Source organism: Nanorana parkeri, unplaced genomic scaffold, assembly GCF_000935625.1.
Source record: "Nanorana parkeri isolate BGI_ZX_2015 unplaced genomic scaffold, ASM93562v1 scaffold625, whole genome shotgun sequence".
Taxonomy (NCBI): Eukaryota; Metazoa; Chordata; class Amphibia; order Anura; family Dicroglossidae; genus Nanorana; species Nanorana parkeri.
This window is the reverse complement of record NW_017306893.1, coordinates 739,130-758,798: the sequence shown is the minus strand read 5'-3', so window position 1 is coordinate 758,798 and position 19,669 is coordinate 739,130. Positions and strand designations below refer to the sequence as shown.

The 19,669-nt window shown below is 38.3% G+C and overlaps 1 protein-coding gene across 1 annotated transcript in view; it reads right to left on the bottom strand.

The window, feature by feature from the left end:
- Positions 1–19,669, bottom strand: part of LOC108792285 (SH3 domain-containing RING finger protein 3-like) — a gene marked incomplete at its 5' end in the record, with an annotated part of 152,550 nt that overhangs the window by 27,093 nt on the left and 105,788 nt on the right. The window contains 2 exons of the mRNA XM_018563027.1: positions 3,427–3,662; positions 18,757–18,927. Coding sequence (XP_018418529.1) covers positions 3,427–3,662; positions 18,757–18,927 — 407 coding nt within the window. The remainder of the gene's footprint in view (positions 1–3,426; positions 3,663–18,756; positions 18,928–19,669) is intronic.

Sequence of the window (19,669 nt, the reverse complement as noted above, 5' to 3'; positions counted from 1 at the left end):
GGGGGGGGGGGGGGACACAGCCAGGACTACACTAGATGTTCAGGTTAAAGCTTAGTTGTCTTTGTCCTTTCTCTTACTGACCGCACCTCTCCTCACCACACGTGTTGTAAATGGCAGCTCTCTGGGGGAAATTACAAAATAACAAGAGGCGATATTGACAAAGTTACTGCAAACTAGTACAGCACAGTTTGCAATTGTAGCATTAGGTCCGAATATCCAACATTGGCTGGCAACTCACTAATAGTCAGCTCTTACTAAATGACAGTCTTCCTACCAGTGCTACATACTAAGAAGTACTTAGCACATTCTTTCAGCTGATGACGAAAGATGTTTCCTGCAGGATAGCCCTTCCACCCCAATGTTCTGTGCTCTCTCCTTCTCTCACTGTTGCACTCAGCTCCAGCAGTCTACGTCATGCTTGCCCTCAATGCATGTTCTTCCTTACAGACCAGCAGGCACACTTGCTAAGAAAGCACCCCCCTGCACTTGGCTGACTCATTGCCACACACTACAATCCCACTAAAGGCTCTCTCAAACCACAACGCTCTAACACTACTCAGATTCTCTTTTTCATTTATATATTACAGATATTTATGACAATTTTCTTCAGCACTTTACATTTACATCAGTCCCGGCCCTCAAGGAACTTACAATCTAAGTCTCTTATATCACATGCATACATACAATTTAGACTGGAGCCAATTAACCTTCCAGCATGTCTTTGGAGTGTGGGAGGAAACCGGAGTACCTGGAGAAGACCTACACAAGCACAAGGAGAACATACAAACTCTTTGCACATAGTGTCTTGACCGGGATTTTAATCAGGGACCCCCAGTGATGCAAGGCAGAAGTGCTGCTAACCACTATGCCACTGTGCTGCTGTGAAAGGCTGTAATGTGCATACACTGAGCATAGCATTACATGGCATGTGCAGAATGCACAGTCAATGCATATGTGTTCTTGGTGATATTTCCAACATGATTTGTGCACTAAAACCTTAATTCACCACAGAGGAAAATGTAGGCTGTACTGATTGCCTGAACACCAGGCAGTAAAAGACATCTTTTGAAATGCATCTAAAATACCTCTGTGCAAGAGTCCTTAAAACTGGTGTACTGTATAATATAGAATATAAAATTGCAGTCTAAGTTGTCTTTTTTTCGTTTATGTGATTGTCCACCATTAGCTTCTAATGCTCTATGACTACCTTTTAATAGTCCAAAAATACTTTATACAGAATATGACTTTTGTTGTATAGGCCAAGTAAGGCTAGCCACACATAAGGATATTTTGATATGAATTCGGTCAGTTTACATTCTATTAGCAACCATATAGTACATAAGCTGTCATGCTGCTTTTATTTTTAATGTATTATTTGGGATAAGCCAACCTGCTGTTCAACTAAATCAGAATCTGCAGCAGGCATTAGAATTCTATTTGTAAACTTATCTTACTGTTCCTTGGTCCCCTGCATTTACCTGGTATGTTCACGGTTCACTTACAATATCATTATTTCTGTTTTATATACAGCATATGTTTTGTTATTGAAATAGCCAATAGGGTTTGCATCCAATGTACAAAGCAAAAAGGAACTGAGTTCCTTCCAGGGACACTGCTATTAAAAAAAAACCCTCTAAAATCTAGAGCTGACCATAACATTCCGATACATTTGATAACAATGAAAGTAAACTTCTCCAACATGATTACTGACCCTCTGGCATTATTTACAAGACACAAGAGGTTGGTGTGCTGTAGTTGGCTCTTTGAAGAAAAACCTTGGCTGCAGATCAAGTAAAATCACAGCTGTACATGTTTCTTTTGGAAAATACAGACACAATCTGGTCTATATAGCAGTGGCTAACTTATATACTTGGTTTATCAAGGTTTCAGTGTAGGTCATTTTATACCAAGGAAGAGCTTAGAAGGAGGGCAAGAGGCTGTCTGCCATCTCAGCTAATCTTTAAAGTAAAACTCCAGTCATGTTTAAATAAACAAAAGTTTATTTTATGTCACTTATATGAAGTACACAGATTTAAGCAACTGTTGTTGAAACAAAAATTAGAGCTGCAAGATTTTGGGGTATGTCTACCAGTTCTTCACATAAGAATCCTGCAATTTTAGCCCATCCTTCTTGGCAAAACTACCCTAGCTCTGAATTGGAACTGCTGATAAAAAGCACGGTTTAAATCTTGCTACAATTTCTCAGTTGAACTGTGGCTTGGGAATTTAGGTTCCTCATTTTAAACCACTCCAGTGTAGCTTTAGCTTTTAAAGTGACACTAAACTCAAGAGTTAAATCTTAAAAATATATTTTTGTCAATAGTTAAAGTGACATTAAACCATCAGATTGTTTAACATAAACCAATACTGTAATGTGTGCCTTACTGTAATCCATGGTAGTTTCCCTTCTCTTTGCTGCTCTTCCTTTTAAATAAAAAAGGAAGAAAGGAAAGGGAAAGGAAAATTTTCGTTTTCCATTTAGTTGCATATTAATCCTGCACACTAATAGTTGCCCAATAATTGTGCACACATAGATATTCTCCTAAGAAAGCCAAACCCTCACTTACTTTCTTCAATATTCAGGTTTGAGGTTTATTAACATTTTAAACGGTGCGGCTAAACAGATTTGCACATCAAAAAAGAGGCTAAAACAGTCGCAATTGCTTTGATAAAATTCCCTCCACTGCTATCAGTTATAGAAAGCAAACGCTGGTAGCGGATTTATTGGAAAGGTACAGTTTAATAACACTGTAATATATTAATTTGCAGTAACACATTTTCTAGTAGTAGAGTTTTCTTTTAATAAAGTGACAGGGTTTACTTAAAGTGACATTAAACCCTCAGATTTTTTAACATAAAACAATACTGTAATGTGTGCCTTACTGTAATCCATGGTAGTTTCCCTTCCATTTGCTGCTCTTCCTTTTAAATTTGTATCTGTTCTCATGCTGGGCAGAACTTCTGTTTTGCAGCAGACTGCCTTGTCTCAGGAATGGATACACGGTGTCTGTGTATACGTTTGTATAGGCTTGGAACCTGAGCCAGAACTACAGGAAGAGGCCCTGAGCTGAAAAGGGAAGTTCTACCAAAGCATGAGAAGACATGAGGATTTAAAAGGAAGAGCAGCAAAGAGAAGGGAAACGACCATGGATTACAGTAAGGCGCACATTACAGTATTGTTTTATGTTAAAAAATCAGAGGGTTTAATGTCACTTTAAGTGCTGCCGATGATTATAATAATAATAATTACATTGACATACTATAGCTCCACACCATTGCCCTCAAAATGAGCAAGAATAATTTTCATATAATCTTTATTAAATACATACGCCTTTGTGAAATTAAATCATACAGTGTAGCCAGTACATTCTGCATACTGCTATCTTTTGTCCAAATGCTTTGTTACAAATGGGGCAGTGCACTTACCCATATGCATAGCGGTTCGTGACTGGTTGGCAGATTGCTGGGCAGTCACTTTAGAAGGACTGTTATGAGAGGATGTTGGAGACTGATGAGGTACAGTAATAGGGAGCATTGGTCTGACTACATTCGTGCAGTTTGTTATGCCAGCAGGGGATGAATGTGAAGAATGCGGAGAGCTTCTACTTGCTATTGGGACTCCCAGAGCGCAATTACGTGCCTGGACAAGTCCAGCAGGCATCCTATACAAAGGAGACAAAAGAATATGTAAAATAAGAAATATCACAGTTACAAATCTGCATTCACAGTAAAAAGCAGGAATTTTATTTATGTATCGTATTCTCTGTAAGAGAAATAAAGGAATGGGGAGAAATAAAAAGCAAAATGAGGCTTCCATTTATTTATTTTTCATTTTAAGAAAAGGATTATACTGACAAAGTGTAAAAAAGTGGATGTAGCACCTCAGTTAGCCAGCCAAGTGGACAGAAATGTGACCACACTCTAACTTTCAATCATGCGATAAAATGTAATTAGACTTAGAGTCTCTTAATAACTGAGAATGGACACTGTTATACACATTGTGGCCCACAAAGTGGGCCACTCTGTATAAACGGCGATGGCTCTTTGCTTTGAGAGCAGAGAACATTTGTAACGTACATCACTATGCCTTATAAATGTGAGGTTTTTTTTTTAAAGCAGTGCTATGGCCATTATGGATCCCACATTTGGTTTAGGTTTTTACTACTACCTTTCCTTTTTATGGATTTACAAAGTCGTACATGTAGTATTTTCGAGGGTGGACAAAAGGTTTAATGCAGGTGAAAGCTGAAATTTCACTAATATTAACCCCTTCATGACTGAGGCCTTTTTTTCATTTTTTGTACCCATGTTATATTCCACATTTGAGGCCTGAAAATTACTTAAAACCCCCCAACATTATATATTTTCTGAATGCCAAGACCCTATAGAATAAAATGGTGGTAGTTGCAAATTTTTATGTTGCGCAATATTAGCGCAACTCCTTATTAAACCCCAATATTTAGTGAAACATTTAATTAAATGCCCCAAAACACAACAAAATACCCATTTTTTTAATGAAATATAAAAGATGAGGTTACAACGAGTAAAACGATACCCAACATGCCCAGGTTACAAATTGCGTGCATCCGTAAAATTTTTTTCTTTGCCTAGATCCTGTGCATCCTTACTTTGCCTAGATCCTGTGCATCCTTACTTTGCCTAGATCCTGTGCATCCTCTTTACTCTTTGTGCTGCAGTGCCCTCATCCACTGGCCTGGCACAGCAGGCGGAATAATATTAACTGGCCTTTAGGGGTAGCCCTGACCTTCTTTGCAGGCGTTTGCTCACACATGGATTTTGAATGTTCCAAGGCTGTTTTTCTTATCCTTTCTTCATTATTTAGTAAGCCACTGACCCAGAAAAAACAACAGCTTGACACTTGATATGCACAAGCTAGCTCCAGGTCAGTGACTCAATGAGCAGTGAAGAAGCAATAAATAAAATTCTTATTTTGTCTATCTGTCAACTTTTTATTGTAACCTCCAAACTATTATACCTGGCCTGAACTTAAATCCTTATTAAACATTAAAGCCCACTTAAACATTCTAAATTAATTTGAGTTGATTTGTCTGTTAAGTACTGCATCAATGGATAAAAAAATAGCACTTAGGAGAGTCTCACACTTAAGAAGAAGCTCAATTCTTTAACTCCGCCCCCTCACTCCCAAACACTGCCCAATCAAAAGTGCTACTCAGGGAACAACGGTAATTTATTTATTACAGCAGTGCTTATTGGGGTGCATCGGACCGCAGGAGAGCCCGGTGTGCGAGAGCCTTGGTCAGAACATCCCATGTTTACAGAGGTTTACCCTTGCTGAAGCACTTAGCTGGTAAAAAAAGTAAATCAGAGCAATATTTATTACTGTATATGCATCCTGACTGCATTACAGAAATACATTACAAGGGTTCAATTGGGCTTTACTTAAAGTGTATGTATAGCCAAAATGTTAGTTTTACACATGTATCCGTTGCAACATCTGCAGCCTTTAGGCGACAGGGAAGTCTGAGAAGGAGACTTATGCAAAGAAGGACAAAGCATGGATGAACATTGCAGTAAAGCTACTAATCCCACCCCATTGTCTCCAGTGCAACCTTGGCCAGACAGGTGTTTCGTCCCTAGCTGCCTGAGTGAACGAAAAAATTGTCACCCAATTACCCATATGTCCAGCATCTTAAAGCCAGCTGGACAACATTACAGGCTGTACAGCTGCTCCCGTTCCAGCTGGTGGAGTCTACCTTTTTTGAGACTGCCCTCCAACACAACATAGAAGATAATGTCTCTGTGTCACTGAGCCAAAATATATGACAAAAAGAAAAGCCAATATGTTTCGGAGGCTCACAACTTCCCGTACATCAGGGCTCAACACCCTGGCAAATTAAAAAACAATACACTAAAATTAGTTTTAGTAACAAACACAACATAAGTTTTTGGTAAAATATAAAATATATACCGAACATGACAAGCTTTAAAATTGTGAGTGCCCCTGCAATTGTGAAAAACTATGCAGCAGCAGCTGCCGTGATGTTGTTATAACCACTTCAGGACGAAGATGTGTATATATACGTAAGGTGGTCCTAAAGTGGTTAAATTAAATATTCCTCCCTCACAAAATGATACCTAAAATATTTACCCGCCTATTAAACACTAAACCCCAAATCCTATATTTTTTCTGAATGTAAAAAACAATTATGAAAATGTGAAACCCTGACTTTGGCACATAAGAAAACAACTTTCACCATCCATTCTAAGCCACCTGACCACAGTTCAAAGGCCAGGAAGTTAATGATTGCCATTTTGTTGCAATAGTGGCAAATGGTTGCATTACTTCACCATTTTCCCAAACAGTGAACAACTTGAACTCATGTTGAACCCAAACCCAAAGCTCATCCCTACTGATATATATTTATATTATGAGTTACCCTTAATAAAGCTTTTTTTCTGCAGTATATTATTATCCCCTGCTATACAGTATAAGCTGTTTCCATAGCTTTAATCCTATTACATGTTTACATTTTCATTTATTTTTGATTGCACATTACACCAAAGCTATAGAGAATAGCTACAGGACATCTTCTCAAGAAAAAGGCGATTTTAGTAATTTTACAGAAAAGGGATGTTTGTATCAGACAAACATTTAACCCAAAGCAGTCTGCCTTGTCTTATATTAAATGCTGATCCAGACTAGAAATGTGTTATTTTTACTTATGTGGCAGTCTTGTTTGTTATTGGATGTCAAAGTAAATCTAATTGGTTGCTGTATAAGGTGACCTTCAACCTGTGAGGTTAGTGTTTGACTAAATAGGTTTAGATTGATTAATAAATATGACAAATTATGTCATTGACTTTTGAATCAGATTTCAGCTGGTTTTTTTATACTCAGGTAAGTTGGTAACAGGGGAGGCTTTTAGGGCAAGCACAACCAGCTGGCCCTTTTATAGCAGGGACAGATTTCTGTGGGCTAAAGAAAGTGCACCATGCAAAATGTGCCATGGTGCTGCAGTGATTAGACATGGTTTATTGTGACCCATTTTTAGCATCAGCTTCCTTTGTAGCTCTTGACATCTGCCAGACACTGCAATCACAAGTCTGAACAGGGATCAGGTATCTAATAAGTTATGTCACTGACTGCAACTCCCATGCTAATTGATCTCTGAATGACTGATGAAGCATCTCCACTGAGGGCTTCCATCCCACATACTTTACAGATACTGGCCAGGGGAGAAAAGGCCCCCAGCCTCCCAGTCCTCCCCTTTTTGGCAAGTTTAATACATTTGAATTTTTTCTTTTATACACTTTTTACGTAAATAAAAACAATTTTTGGTCTAATTTCAATTAAAAGTAGGGATGTTCAGATACCAGTTCAGATACCAGTGCAGATACTTGGCATTTTCATGAGAACTACCTCGGTTTTAGGGCCTTGGCGCTCCACAGGGCCTTGGCGCTCCACCACCGTCCTGAAAACATTATTCTATATTGTTTTAGAAAAACTGTCACATGGCACTAAACAAAAATGTATCAGTACTTGTATCTGCGAGTACTTGGACAAGTACTTGTATTTGGTCTGGAAAAAATGGTATCGGTGCATCCCTAATATATGTATATATAAAACAAACCATACATTAAAACAGAGATGCACAAATCCCAGGAGACCTGTAGCCAATGCACCTTAAAAATCACAGAAGCCTCCTAACTTTTGAATTTTTCTCTAGTCTAGTCTTGGAGCTGGAAAAGCATCTGTACTTGTACTTGTACCAAGTACGGTACTTGGTATCTGAACATCCCTAATCAAAAGTATTAGAATTACAAGAACAGCATTCTGTTAATGGTGGAAATTAAGATATATGATATTTAATTAAAAGATTTTTTTCCATTAAGTTTTGAACTAGGGTAAACATAATAAAATAATGCTAATATTAATGCTCTGCCTTTGTTTTAAACAGCATATTATTTCAAGGAAATAAACAGTTTAATATAATACCCCCAGCAATATAGAGTACATACTGCGTACCTCCAGACTTAGCATAGGTAGTTAGGATTCCAAACGTTTCAAGCAGTTTGAATGCTAATGGAGTGGTTTGCTCACAGTGGTAAGCAAAATGCACAGTATGAAAGTATATGTCGTAATACCTAATTAAATTAAACCTACATACAAGTCTAATTTTATATGCAAGTAAATGCATATAAAGTTGTTTTTCCAAACATTACTTGTAAGATGAAAGCTAAATGAATTAGCAGGCATGAAATGACTCTTAAAGGAGACAGTCAATTTAATTTAGGGGACATTGTGTTGAAAGTAACTCCAGTTAAATCTAAAGACTAAACATTGTGATACATATAGAGATTAGAACCTACCTGCTTAGTGCTTTTTAACCACCCGTTTCAAATAAACAGACAACTAGCAAGCTCCCTACAGCGGGGCACCATAAATATATACAGCTTTCTTTCTGCTCTAGCATGCGCATGAGCAGAACACACTGAGAAGTGTAAACAGTCGATAAAGCCTGTTACATACATGCGTTCGGGTGGCTCTATAGCCATCAGATCACTTGTATGTGCCTAGCAGTGTACACCCCTCTCCTTCAGCGCCGCCCCCCCCAGGGCCATTACCAGTTATCCCAGGCTCCGCTGTCCCCTCTGCAGGCACTGGCTCAGCAGCTTTCTGCATTAAGATCGGAGGGTGATCAGCACTCTCCCATCTGCTGATCTCCCCTCCGGTCTCTGAATGCGGAAGTGGAGTGTGTCAGTGACGTGCGGTACCTCTTGCTCGGGGTGTGCCGGCCGAAGCCCTGCCCCCGCTGGATGAAGCCCCACCTTAAACCCATCCCCAAGCTAGCGTAAAGGAGGAAGGGAGGAGACAGGGAGGACCCTCCCTGTCCCTTACATGCTCCTCACCGCTGAGGCTCCCTGACAGGTTACACAGCGGGGAGGATTTCCCTGCTGTGTAACCTGTTAGATGCCGATCTGAATGGAGAAAAAGCTGTCAGCTTCAGACATGAAGCTGACAGCTTTTTCCTCCATAATTCTAGGTGAGGCTCAGCCTCACCTGCCTCCCCTGACCCCACATCCCTGGTGTGTATTACATAATTTCTGCATTCAGCTATCATTTCTCTGGGTGCTATAGCCAGAGAAGAAGCTGGTGAAGTTGGAGATATGAGTATATATCACATCAGTCTTCTCAGCTAATGCTTTCGACCATTTTTATCTGCTAGAAATGTTTCATAGCCTGGTTCAAATAAAAAAAAAACCCTCTTTGGGTTTGTACCTATGAAAGGTTTCAGCAGCACTCAGGGTTGCATGCATTCCTTTGTATTTAGCACTATATGAGGCAGGATAAGAAAGGGTCCTCTGATGGGCAGCAAAGCTTTCTGTAGAATGCATGCTTTACTACTGACACTTCTCTGAGCCCCGATTGCACCTCAGACATTGCAAACAGCAACAAAGATGTTTTTAGTTTTCAGAAAAGCTTTAGTCAGTTTAAATTAGTTTTAGGATTCTAGTCACACAAAAGAAACTATAAGGTACTATTCAAAGAGTATTGAACAGAAATAAATTACCACTTGAAGGAACATGGCCATTCTGTGCCACCTCCGAGACCCTACTTTTTCCTATCATTATAAAATGCTTTTCTGCTCAAATAAATTTTTCACATGTCTGTGTGTCTACAAATCTAACTGGAAAGAAGAGAAGATACAGAGCATGCAGTAGTACTGCCTGCTGACATCCTTGCCACTGATAACAAATGGTGTATAGGCACTCAATTGCTAGTTGAAGTCCTATGACTGCTAGTTTAAAAGAAAGTGTCTTATATGTTCAGATACCAAGTACCGTACTCGGTACAAGTACATGTACAGATATTTTTCTAGCTCCAAGACTTGACTAGAGCAAAATTCAAAACGGGGCTCCTGGGATTATAATTGTATAACCCAAGATACAAGTACTGATACATGTTTATTTATTGACATGTGACAGTTTCTCTAAACAAAACAGACTAATGATTTCAGGACAGTGGTGGAGCACCAGAGCTAAGTCCCAGCTGCAACCTCTGCAACCCTGGTAGTTCTTGTGAAAATGCCAAGTATCGGCACTGGTATCTGAACTGGTATCTGGACATCCCTCCAAGTCAATTCATAACAAAAACAATGCAATATACTTAATGGCTTCAGTTATCACATGTAAGTTCCCAACCCCCCCGATGCCACACACACACTTCCACAAAATTCAAATTGGTCGTCCACCAATGCCCTAAATAATATAGTTTATCCTATTATACAGTACCATTCCATACCTACAACAATGTACCAGGTAATTTATGCACTATAATGACCATTAAGACACTAGCATCATCTTCAGAATTGATTTGGGAGCAGGAAATTAGCACACACATATTTGCCATAAATACATTTTAAACAATTGTCATACTATTTTCACACCCAAAAATTAATTTATCACAGCCAAAAATATAATAGTTAATTACTAAGCTCAATCTCAATATAAACGTTAAACCCAACCCATAACTTCAAGTTTACTCATAAATCTAACACCTAACAGGAAAAAAAAGCACCTAAACGTAATGTTATAATTGAACTCTAGACAAATATTACCATTTAAGCAATCCTTAAAAATAATTAAATCATGTTATGCATGAAAATCCAATAAAAAGAATTTACAAAAAAAAAAAATTAAATGTATATTAATTACAGCTGGTACAAGTACCTACATCTGTCTTGATATTAGTTTACTGTAATTCCCTGAACAGTAGGACTCAGGAAAGGCAAATACATAATTGTGAGCTAGCCAGGCTAAAGTGCTGTCAGTCTAAAGGCTAGTGTACACATGTGTTTACATTTTATTTCAGACATGCACTTGTTTATTTTGCTATACATGAGGCTGCTTTGCTTTTATTTCTCTGTACAAGGCAAATGTGAAAGTATCTCAAATGTTGTCCAAACTGATAAAGAGATCTCAGATATAAGCATTTTTTTTCTGAAAACATCCCAATGCATTGTGCATTTGACTCACAAATGGAGCTTGCTGACAGAGAACATTGAAATTTATCAGCCAGTGTGCTATGCTGCCTGCTAAGGGTACCTTGAAAACGGATATCTAAACTGGCACATATATGTAATTAGTGTTTCGAAATTTCTAGAGGCAGAGGACTTTTCCAAAGATATCTTATGTTAAAGGAATGGATCAACTTTTAAAGACAGAAAGATCAATAACTATTGTGAAACCTTAGTGGTCACATGGAGGCTATTAGCATTTTAGGGTTATCCCTTACTCAAAAATGTAAGGACATTTTAAAGTCACACTAAACTCAGGAGTTAAATCTTAACATGCATTCAAGTACCCCAACTATTAACAAAAATGTATCTTATTTGTGTATCACTCAGCTGTGGATCCTTAAATCTTCTCTGAATTCCTGCTGACACTGTCCTTCTTTCTGGAAGGGGGCTACTTTTGTTCCCCATGGTGTGTTGTAAACTAGTAACCACTCCAAGCTCACTCCCTTGAGAATGGAGACTGCTTCTACAATCTCAAATTTAGTTAGCTCATTTTTAATTTTCTTTTTAAATTATAGTCTGTCATGGGATCGAGCCTGGAGTGGTGGCTATATTACATCACACACAGGGACCATGAGGAATAAAAGCCACCCTCCATAAGGAAGGACCAATTCAGAGATAATGTGAAGATCTACAGCTGAGTGACACACAAATAGGCTACATTCTTGTTAGTTATTATGTTACTTGAATACATTTTTAAGATTTAACTCCTGAGTTTAGTGTCACTTTAAATGTGCGTCTAGCTCTCTGCCTGGAGTTCCAATATAACTAGAGCTTATAAACCTAATTTTAGCTATCAGGACAATAGCAATGGTATTATTACTGTAACAATAAGAATGTCAAACATTGGTGCACATTTACAATATTCCAAAGTGCTGGTGCCAAAACAAATTATATGCCTTAAAATTAAATAATCAGGGTCAGATACCTCATTCTATCACCCTAAAGTGGGCAGTTTGCAGGCTGGCATTACAAATGTCTGATGCAGTAATATCAATAACCCTACATACAAAGTGTGCAAGAAAGAGTGTTCCTTTAAAGACTGCTGTCCAGGACAAAGTGTGTAGACACGTTCACATGCAGCCACTGTAGCACACGCTATGATGTCCCAGATCATGTAAAAACAGAAGCATATATACGAAAAATGTGTTCCTGCACTTAAGGCCAGGCAAAGGATTACGCCTTTTTGTATACTTTGCCTGAAAGTTCTCAGTCTTCTAGATCTGAGGGCAGATAGGACACCCTCTTGCTAAAACAAGAGGTATCATGAAATCCTCTTTGATGGAAGCAGTGCATTGTTTTAATTTTACAACACACACAGAATGTGTTACAGTAAGCTTTACATTAGTAAAAAAAACATGGATAAATGTGATATTCAAACCTATAATATAGAAACTGTACTTGAGATGTAAAATTGCAGCAATTGTACATAATAGCAGTGCTAGTGATATACTGGCCCCTTGGAATTAATTTTGTTTGCCATTATTTTACTAGTACCAACTGTGAAAAAATGCATATAATAATATAAATCCCACAAGACAATCTGTTTCTATAGTAACACAATGCCATTACATACACATAAAGTAGATAAGACAGTTTTGAAATGCTAAACAAGCAAATGAAGATAATCCACTGGCATTTGCAGGTTGATAGTGCCAAGATGTGATGAAAGTAGAAGGATACAAACGGCAAACCTTTCTCATAAAAAAAGTGTTAAGCTTTTTAAAAACTTAACCTAACGAGAAATGGTCCCATTGCTATTTTAATCAAAATTGAAAAAGATAATAATTGTGTTTGCTGCCGAGGAATACGAAACAAGTACATAAACATATAAAACAAGGTGTGTGTGTGTATATAGACAAATCGTATCAAAACATCACATTTTCATATAGCATGACCACTGATGGGAAGCCATCGGTGTAAGAAAAAAGAAGTTTCTTCCACTCAAGCACATTTGCTGAAAAGTACATGCCAATTCCTGTGCGCCGATTTAAAGTGACCCTAAACTCAGGAGGTAAATTGAAAAAATACATTCAAGAACCTTAACTATTAACAAACATTCACCTTTTTTTGTGCATAACTCGATCTTGGAGAAGTGACTACTTTACAACACACACAGGGACCATGGGGAACAAAAGTAGCCACCCTCCAGAAGGAAGGACAGTGTCAGCACAAATTCAGAGATGATTTGAGGATCTACAGCTGAGTGATACACAAATAGGATACATTGGGGGGAACTTATCATAGCAATTGCGAGCGTTTGAACTTGCACAGAATATATTTGCACCAGATTTATGAAGCTGTGTAATGTTGTTGATAAATTAGGTGTAATAGACTCCAGGAAAGAAGACATGTGACTAGATGTGACAGGCAAAAAGCTTAACTGTCACATCTTGAAGAAGTGGTTATGGGAACTTCTTAAGTTGTGATTGTTTTCTTAGGTGATGCTCCAGTTTCAGACAGCCCAGAACAAGTGCAGATGAAAACACGTGCAAAAAACATGCAACTGAAAAAGTAGTGCAAGCTCAGGTGAAAACAGGGGCACATGTTGGAAGACAGATTTGCACATTAAAAAAAAATGATCTAAGAGGCTAAAACTGTTGCAATTGCTTTGATAAATTCCTCCCATTATTATTAATAGTTAAGGTACTTGAATGCATTTTTAAGGTTTAACTCCTGAGTTTAGTGTCACTTTAACAAAGTAGTGCCAGAAGCTACACAAATGTGCAAAGTACAATAAACCATAGCACACATTTAGATCTAATTTACTGTAGTCCTAGAAAATGTATTTCTGTTCTTTTGCATGTTCTGCTTTACCTCGCAGGGTAAGTCTATGAATAAGTGTCAATAAAATGTATGAAATAACTATCCGTAGAGCTCTACATCACAAAATATCCAGATGCAGTTATCTCTAATTGTAGGATTCACTCTAAACATGATCCAAATCCAACCAGGTACTATTTGTTTTTTAAAGCAGGCCTTTCTTACTCCCTATCTTTTGATGCTAAATTGCACACTCCAGGCTGGTAATCTTTTAACTCTGACATTTGACAGTAAGGCTGATGTACTGTATCTGTGGCAAATTTACAAGTAGAAACCAGACTCACACAAGTTCCATGAGATTCAAATGATTAGCCAAAACAATGTCTTCTGTTAGTCCTCAATTCAGCTCTAAATGGTAATATTGCATACTTAAATACACTATATTCCCAAAAGTATTGGGACACCCCTCCAAATCATTGGATTCAGGTGTTCCAATCACCTCCATGGCCACAGGTGTATACAATCAAGCACCTAAGCACGCAGACTGCTTCTACAAACATTTGTGAAAGAATGGGTTGCTCTCAGGAACTCAGTGAATTCAAGCGTGGTACAGTGATAGGTTGTCACCTGTGCAATAAGTCCATCCGTGAAATTTCCTTGCTACTGAATATTCCACGGTCAACTGTTAGTGGTATTATAACAAAGTAAAAGGAACTGGGAACAACAGTAACTGGATGGAGCTGACAACTATTCCCTGAGGGAGCCAAGGAGACGGCTCCGCAGAATTCTCATCGTAATGACAGATCAGCGTCCCCTGGTTACCAGGGAATAGTTGTCAGCTCCATCTTGACAGCAGCAGCGGCTCCTCTCAACTTCCTCCGGCTCCTCAGGTCTGCTGTGTGGCTGCCTGTGAGTGTGGGCTCCTGACGATGAGAGCTCAGCAGAGCCGGCTTTGATATCACGGCCGCCTCGGCTGAACTCTCATGACAGTTCAGCGTCCCGTGGTTACTCGGTAACCAGGGGTCGCTGAACTGTCATTACAATGAGAGCTCAGCGGAGCCGGCTTTGATATCACCGTTGGCTCCGCCGAGCTCTCATTGTAATGACCCGGCCAATAGAAAATAGTTGAGCGGAGCTAACTGTCACTCCGCAGGGTTTACATCGTAATGACAGATCAGCGTCCCCTGGTTACCTCGTAACCAGGGGACGCTGATCTGTCATTGCAAGTGGCCGGAGCCAGCTGTGAGATGACGGCTGGCTCCGCCCAGCTGTTAGTAGCAGGCTTTCGGACGGCCAATAGCCAGCTGTTTGGCCCGCTTCAGCTTTCACCTCGGCTCAGTCGAGCCGAAGCATATGCCTTCGGCTTGACTGAGCCGCTTGGCCAACTTCGGGAGCTGTAAGGGCTATAGTGAATAGCCCGTACAGCAGCCCTTCGGTGCTGCTGAACCGAAAGGGCTCAGGCGGCCGAAGCTAGCCGAAGGATCAGCCGTAGCTACGGCTGATCCTTCGGCTAGCTTTGTGTGCGTGTAAAGCCATGTGCGTGTAAAGCCAGGCGTCCCAATACTTTTGGCAATATACTGTATATAAAGAATGAGCAAGGAACACACAATGTTTCAAGCCATAAAAATTTTCTTCTTTGTTCAGCTTATATTTTACAGTGTAATAACAATTATTCTGCAACAATCAATAATTTTTGTTCAATTGGTTTTCTGAAAGACAATATCACACACAAACAAAGTTCACGGGACAGTGGGTTAGGAACAAAAACCTATATTATATGGGACAAAGTATAAAATGGTACAGTACAAATCTATGCAACAGGATATAACTAATTAGGTGGCTGAATATACCTCACTTCTAAGGGGGTGATGTTAATTTCACCTTACAGTATTGCATAGTATGATCCAGGTGGGTTTGTATATGAAGAGAGTAAAAAGTGGTTGAAGTCACTCACTACTGAGAAGGGTCAAAAGTTTGGTCTTGAGGTAGGTAAGGAGAAGAACATCCCATGTTAGGGCAGATAAAGTGTGAGAGGGGTTATGTGTAAGGTAAGTTAGAGAGGTAAAATGGTAGGAGGATGTGGAAAGGGGTGATGTGGAGAGAAGAAGAAAAAAGAGGAGAGACCATAGGTAAAGGGGGTAGCAAGAAGGAGTATTGATAATGAGGGGGAAAGGCAAGGGATGGGAAGATGGAATGTGGATAGGCCATAAAAAAGGAAGGACAATCAGGGGGTACATCTTCCTAGTTTGCATCCAGCTTAAAATTTCACTGATAGAATCTCAGTTCTGGAATTCCTGGGGTCCCCTAAAGACCTTCAAAGCAACCCAGATTAAATGTAGGTATCTTGAGTATCTATTTCTTGACCCATTCTAGAAAGGTTGGTGCCTGCTGTGAAAAGCAAAAGATATGGCACATTGATCCCGGATGTCACAGTGTAATTTTCATAATGCTATTAGTCAGTGTTTTTTAAACTATGGGTCAAACTGGGTAGCAGATGTGTTTGTGATGGCTCACTAATGGCTCTGTAGTAAACATAACCTAGTTTGTCGCAGTGCAAAATCAGTGGCGAGTGATATGGCACACATTATTAATCTATATTTCAAATTGTACCCTACTGCGATCTGAGACGTTGCCTATACACACTGCGGTATATACGTATATAACAGATTGCATTCATTTCTATCGGGTGAAAACATAATAAATATTCCCACCCAAGGCACCACTTCCTATCTCCACAAATGTGACAATTAAACTAATATGATTGACAGCACACACATGTATGAGGGACTTCAGCACATGCAAGAAGAGGGCAGAGGGAATTACATAAACAAGGCTGTTGAATGAAGAGACATTGCTGCTATTTGAAATGTGAAAAATAGAATATGATGAATTTATTACTTTTGGCTTTACTAAATCTAACGGAAATGGTGAAGTGCATCAGCAAAGTGTTATACAGCCATTGTTATTTTTCTTTGTTCATCTTTGCTGACATTTTGGTAATAATTCCCTTACTGACTTCCAGTAGAGTAGCAATATTTTTATTTAAAGGTCCTCAGAATAAAAAGTTTAAGAATCCCTGCTAGTATATAGTAAGGGATGTGAATGTGGAAACTGGTAGTCTACTTATGTTTCAATTCCATCAGCACTTTATCAAGTCTTACGATGTGTATGCAGTATTCTAGAATTTGCCCTTTAAAAACTGGTTTGGTTGCTTTTGACACTAGAAGATCACTGCAAAAGTTTTCTGCACAGGAAACTTTGACACCAATAAGTTTCCTATGAGTAAATTTCTTCTGTCCCCATGTACAGAAATGCATAGTACATACAAAGTGCATACTAGAGATTGTGGCATATCAATAATCATCAAAACCTTAATTCTAAGAAACTAACCCTAATCCCCCAAACCTAATCTGGAACCTAACCATCATCTACTAAGTCTATTGTAGGAAATCTAAGACTGACTCCTATCCCTCAGCCTAGCACTAGAAATCTAAATGTATCCCTAACTTTACACCTAACCCGATCCCTTACCCCCTACTCCTAACTAAATATTAGCCATAAGACTAGCACCAAAACACTAAAAACTAAATCTCCAGGACCAAAACAAATCTACAGCATAGCATTATGTATTTCCAAAATTTGGGCACTAACATACAAATCATCACTGCAAAAAAAATGAAGTAAAAAACAAACTGAAATATAAGTGTCAATCAAACAAAAATATATATGGCAAATGTGTCTGAGAGTGTTTGTGGGTTGATGTAAGCTTTGATGAATCCCCTCAATCCTATTCATCAGCTTTTTTTTTTACAATATGGGGGTATTGCAATCTTCACCTATATTTGTTGCATCAGTGCCATCAAAGCTGAACTCCAGGCATACAGTTAAATAAATGCTTTAAATAAATGTTATTGTCTAACTTTTTCTTTACATGACTTGACAATCCTTTTAAACGATAATCACTTTGATGTGTTTATATTTTCTTTGTACAATACAACTTTTTGACCATATTGTCAGGCTTTATTACCAAGTTCTTTGATGCTTTGGTGTCAGGATATATATGGCTGTTTAACAGCTTGTCTAAAGTAAACCTACTTCCATAGTGATTTCACTTTTAGTATTTAAATAAGGTTATTAGCCTTACCTTTAGTATTAAAATTGGGTTAATAGTCTTAGATTTAAATTGATTCAATTCCCTTTTAGACCTCCTAATGGTTATAACACAAATGTACCAATTTTGCAGGAATCAGGTTTTCATGTTCATGTAGAAACCTTTGTTTAGTTTGTCTTTTCTTCCTTCTGGGGGAGGCAGGTCATTTAATGTCATGTAATATTAGCCACACTTTCCTCTTCCTCTCTGCAGTTTTTACACTTCTAGTAAACTAGTAAATGAACACAAATAACATCCGGATAGTGTTCTTTGAACTCTCACAGACCAGAAATTAATTAATGGCAGCAATATTACTTTCTAAAAATACATTTTTCTTCTAGACAAAAGGCATGACATGGGGTAGATCTAAACAGTAGAGCAATGTACAGAACCAAGGTTACATATAACATTACAAATGGGACCATGGTACATGTATTTTCTTTGATATCTTCATATACAGGTTTTACTACACTTTCATAACATCATTGTAGTACATTACAGTAGCTCTGGCACTTTTCAGTGACACAAACTGCAGTTCAGGTTTTTCTCAGTGGTTTTTTATGGCTTTTTTTTGCAGGAATTAATACCATCTGCACTATTATAATAAATGTGCATTCAAAGCCTACTAATGACATACCATTATTTTCAAGGACAGTACTATATAACAATTATAACAGAATAATAACAGGAAGCAGCAGAGCTCCTTTGGATTTACCGAATAGCCTCTTGTGTCATTCCCTGCAAATTGCTGATAATTTATGGTGTCAATAGCAATTGACTTACCTAGAAACTGGGGTAACGTAATTGCCTGGGAAAACGCCAGATCCGCCAGTCCGGAGGGATGTGCCTTTGAACCAACCATCTTGGCATTTTTCTATTACTCTGTACATCTCTCCCTTGCGTAACTCCAGCTCATCATTCTTTTGTGGCTTGTAAGCATACAGGGCTAAATATCTGTATAGAGATTAAAATGACTCAATAATCTGAATAAACTATGTAAGGCAAGAATAAACATAAACATTCTTATTAAAAGAAACCAATGTTACTTATGATACACTGTTGAGAAAAACCTGCAAAAGTGGGAATAAAAATGTCTCTTTTAGGACGGAAACAGCATATTGAGGATTATGGCTCAATGCAGACAAGTGCCGTGTGACATGTGTAGGCACTAATACTGATGTCCTTTTACTTCAAGCTATTCCATCCCAGTTTAGGGGAACGCCAAACACTGGGTCAGTGCAAGATCCATAAAATAAGAGTACCAATTGAAATTCCTTCTCTAAAATAAAATTTTCATAAAACCATATACAACATAATAAAAGTGAACAGTCAATGGTTTTGGCATAATACATGGTACAGCATTTGCAAAAATACTTTATTACCTATTTTGGGTCAGGTTTTAATATGTATATTTATGAACTGTTACAAAAAACAGAGCAAGGGGTAAAACAATTGGATTATAGCTCTTTTTTTTCTAATTTTTGTAACTCATCCCTTCTTTTGTTTTTTTTATACATATATTTATTTATAACTTAAAGCAAATATAATTTTATATCATTTTTATTGGAAAAATATATATATTTACATACTATGTGATGGCGAATGCTGCCACGATTCATGTTAGATTAGAGCTGGGAAAGCTCCTGATGCAGTATTGGAACTGAGCTTTTGCAACTGTTTAAGATCTATTTGGCAT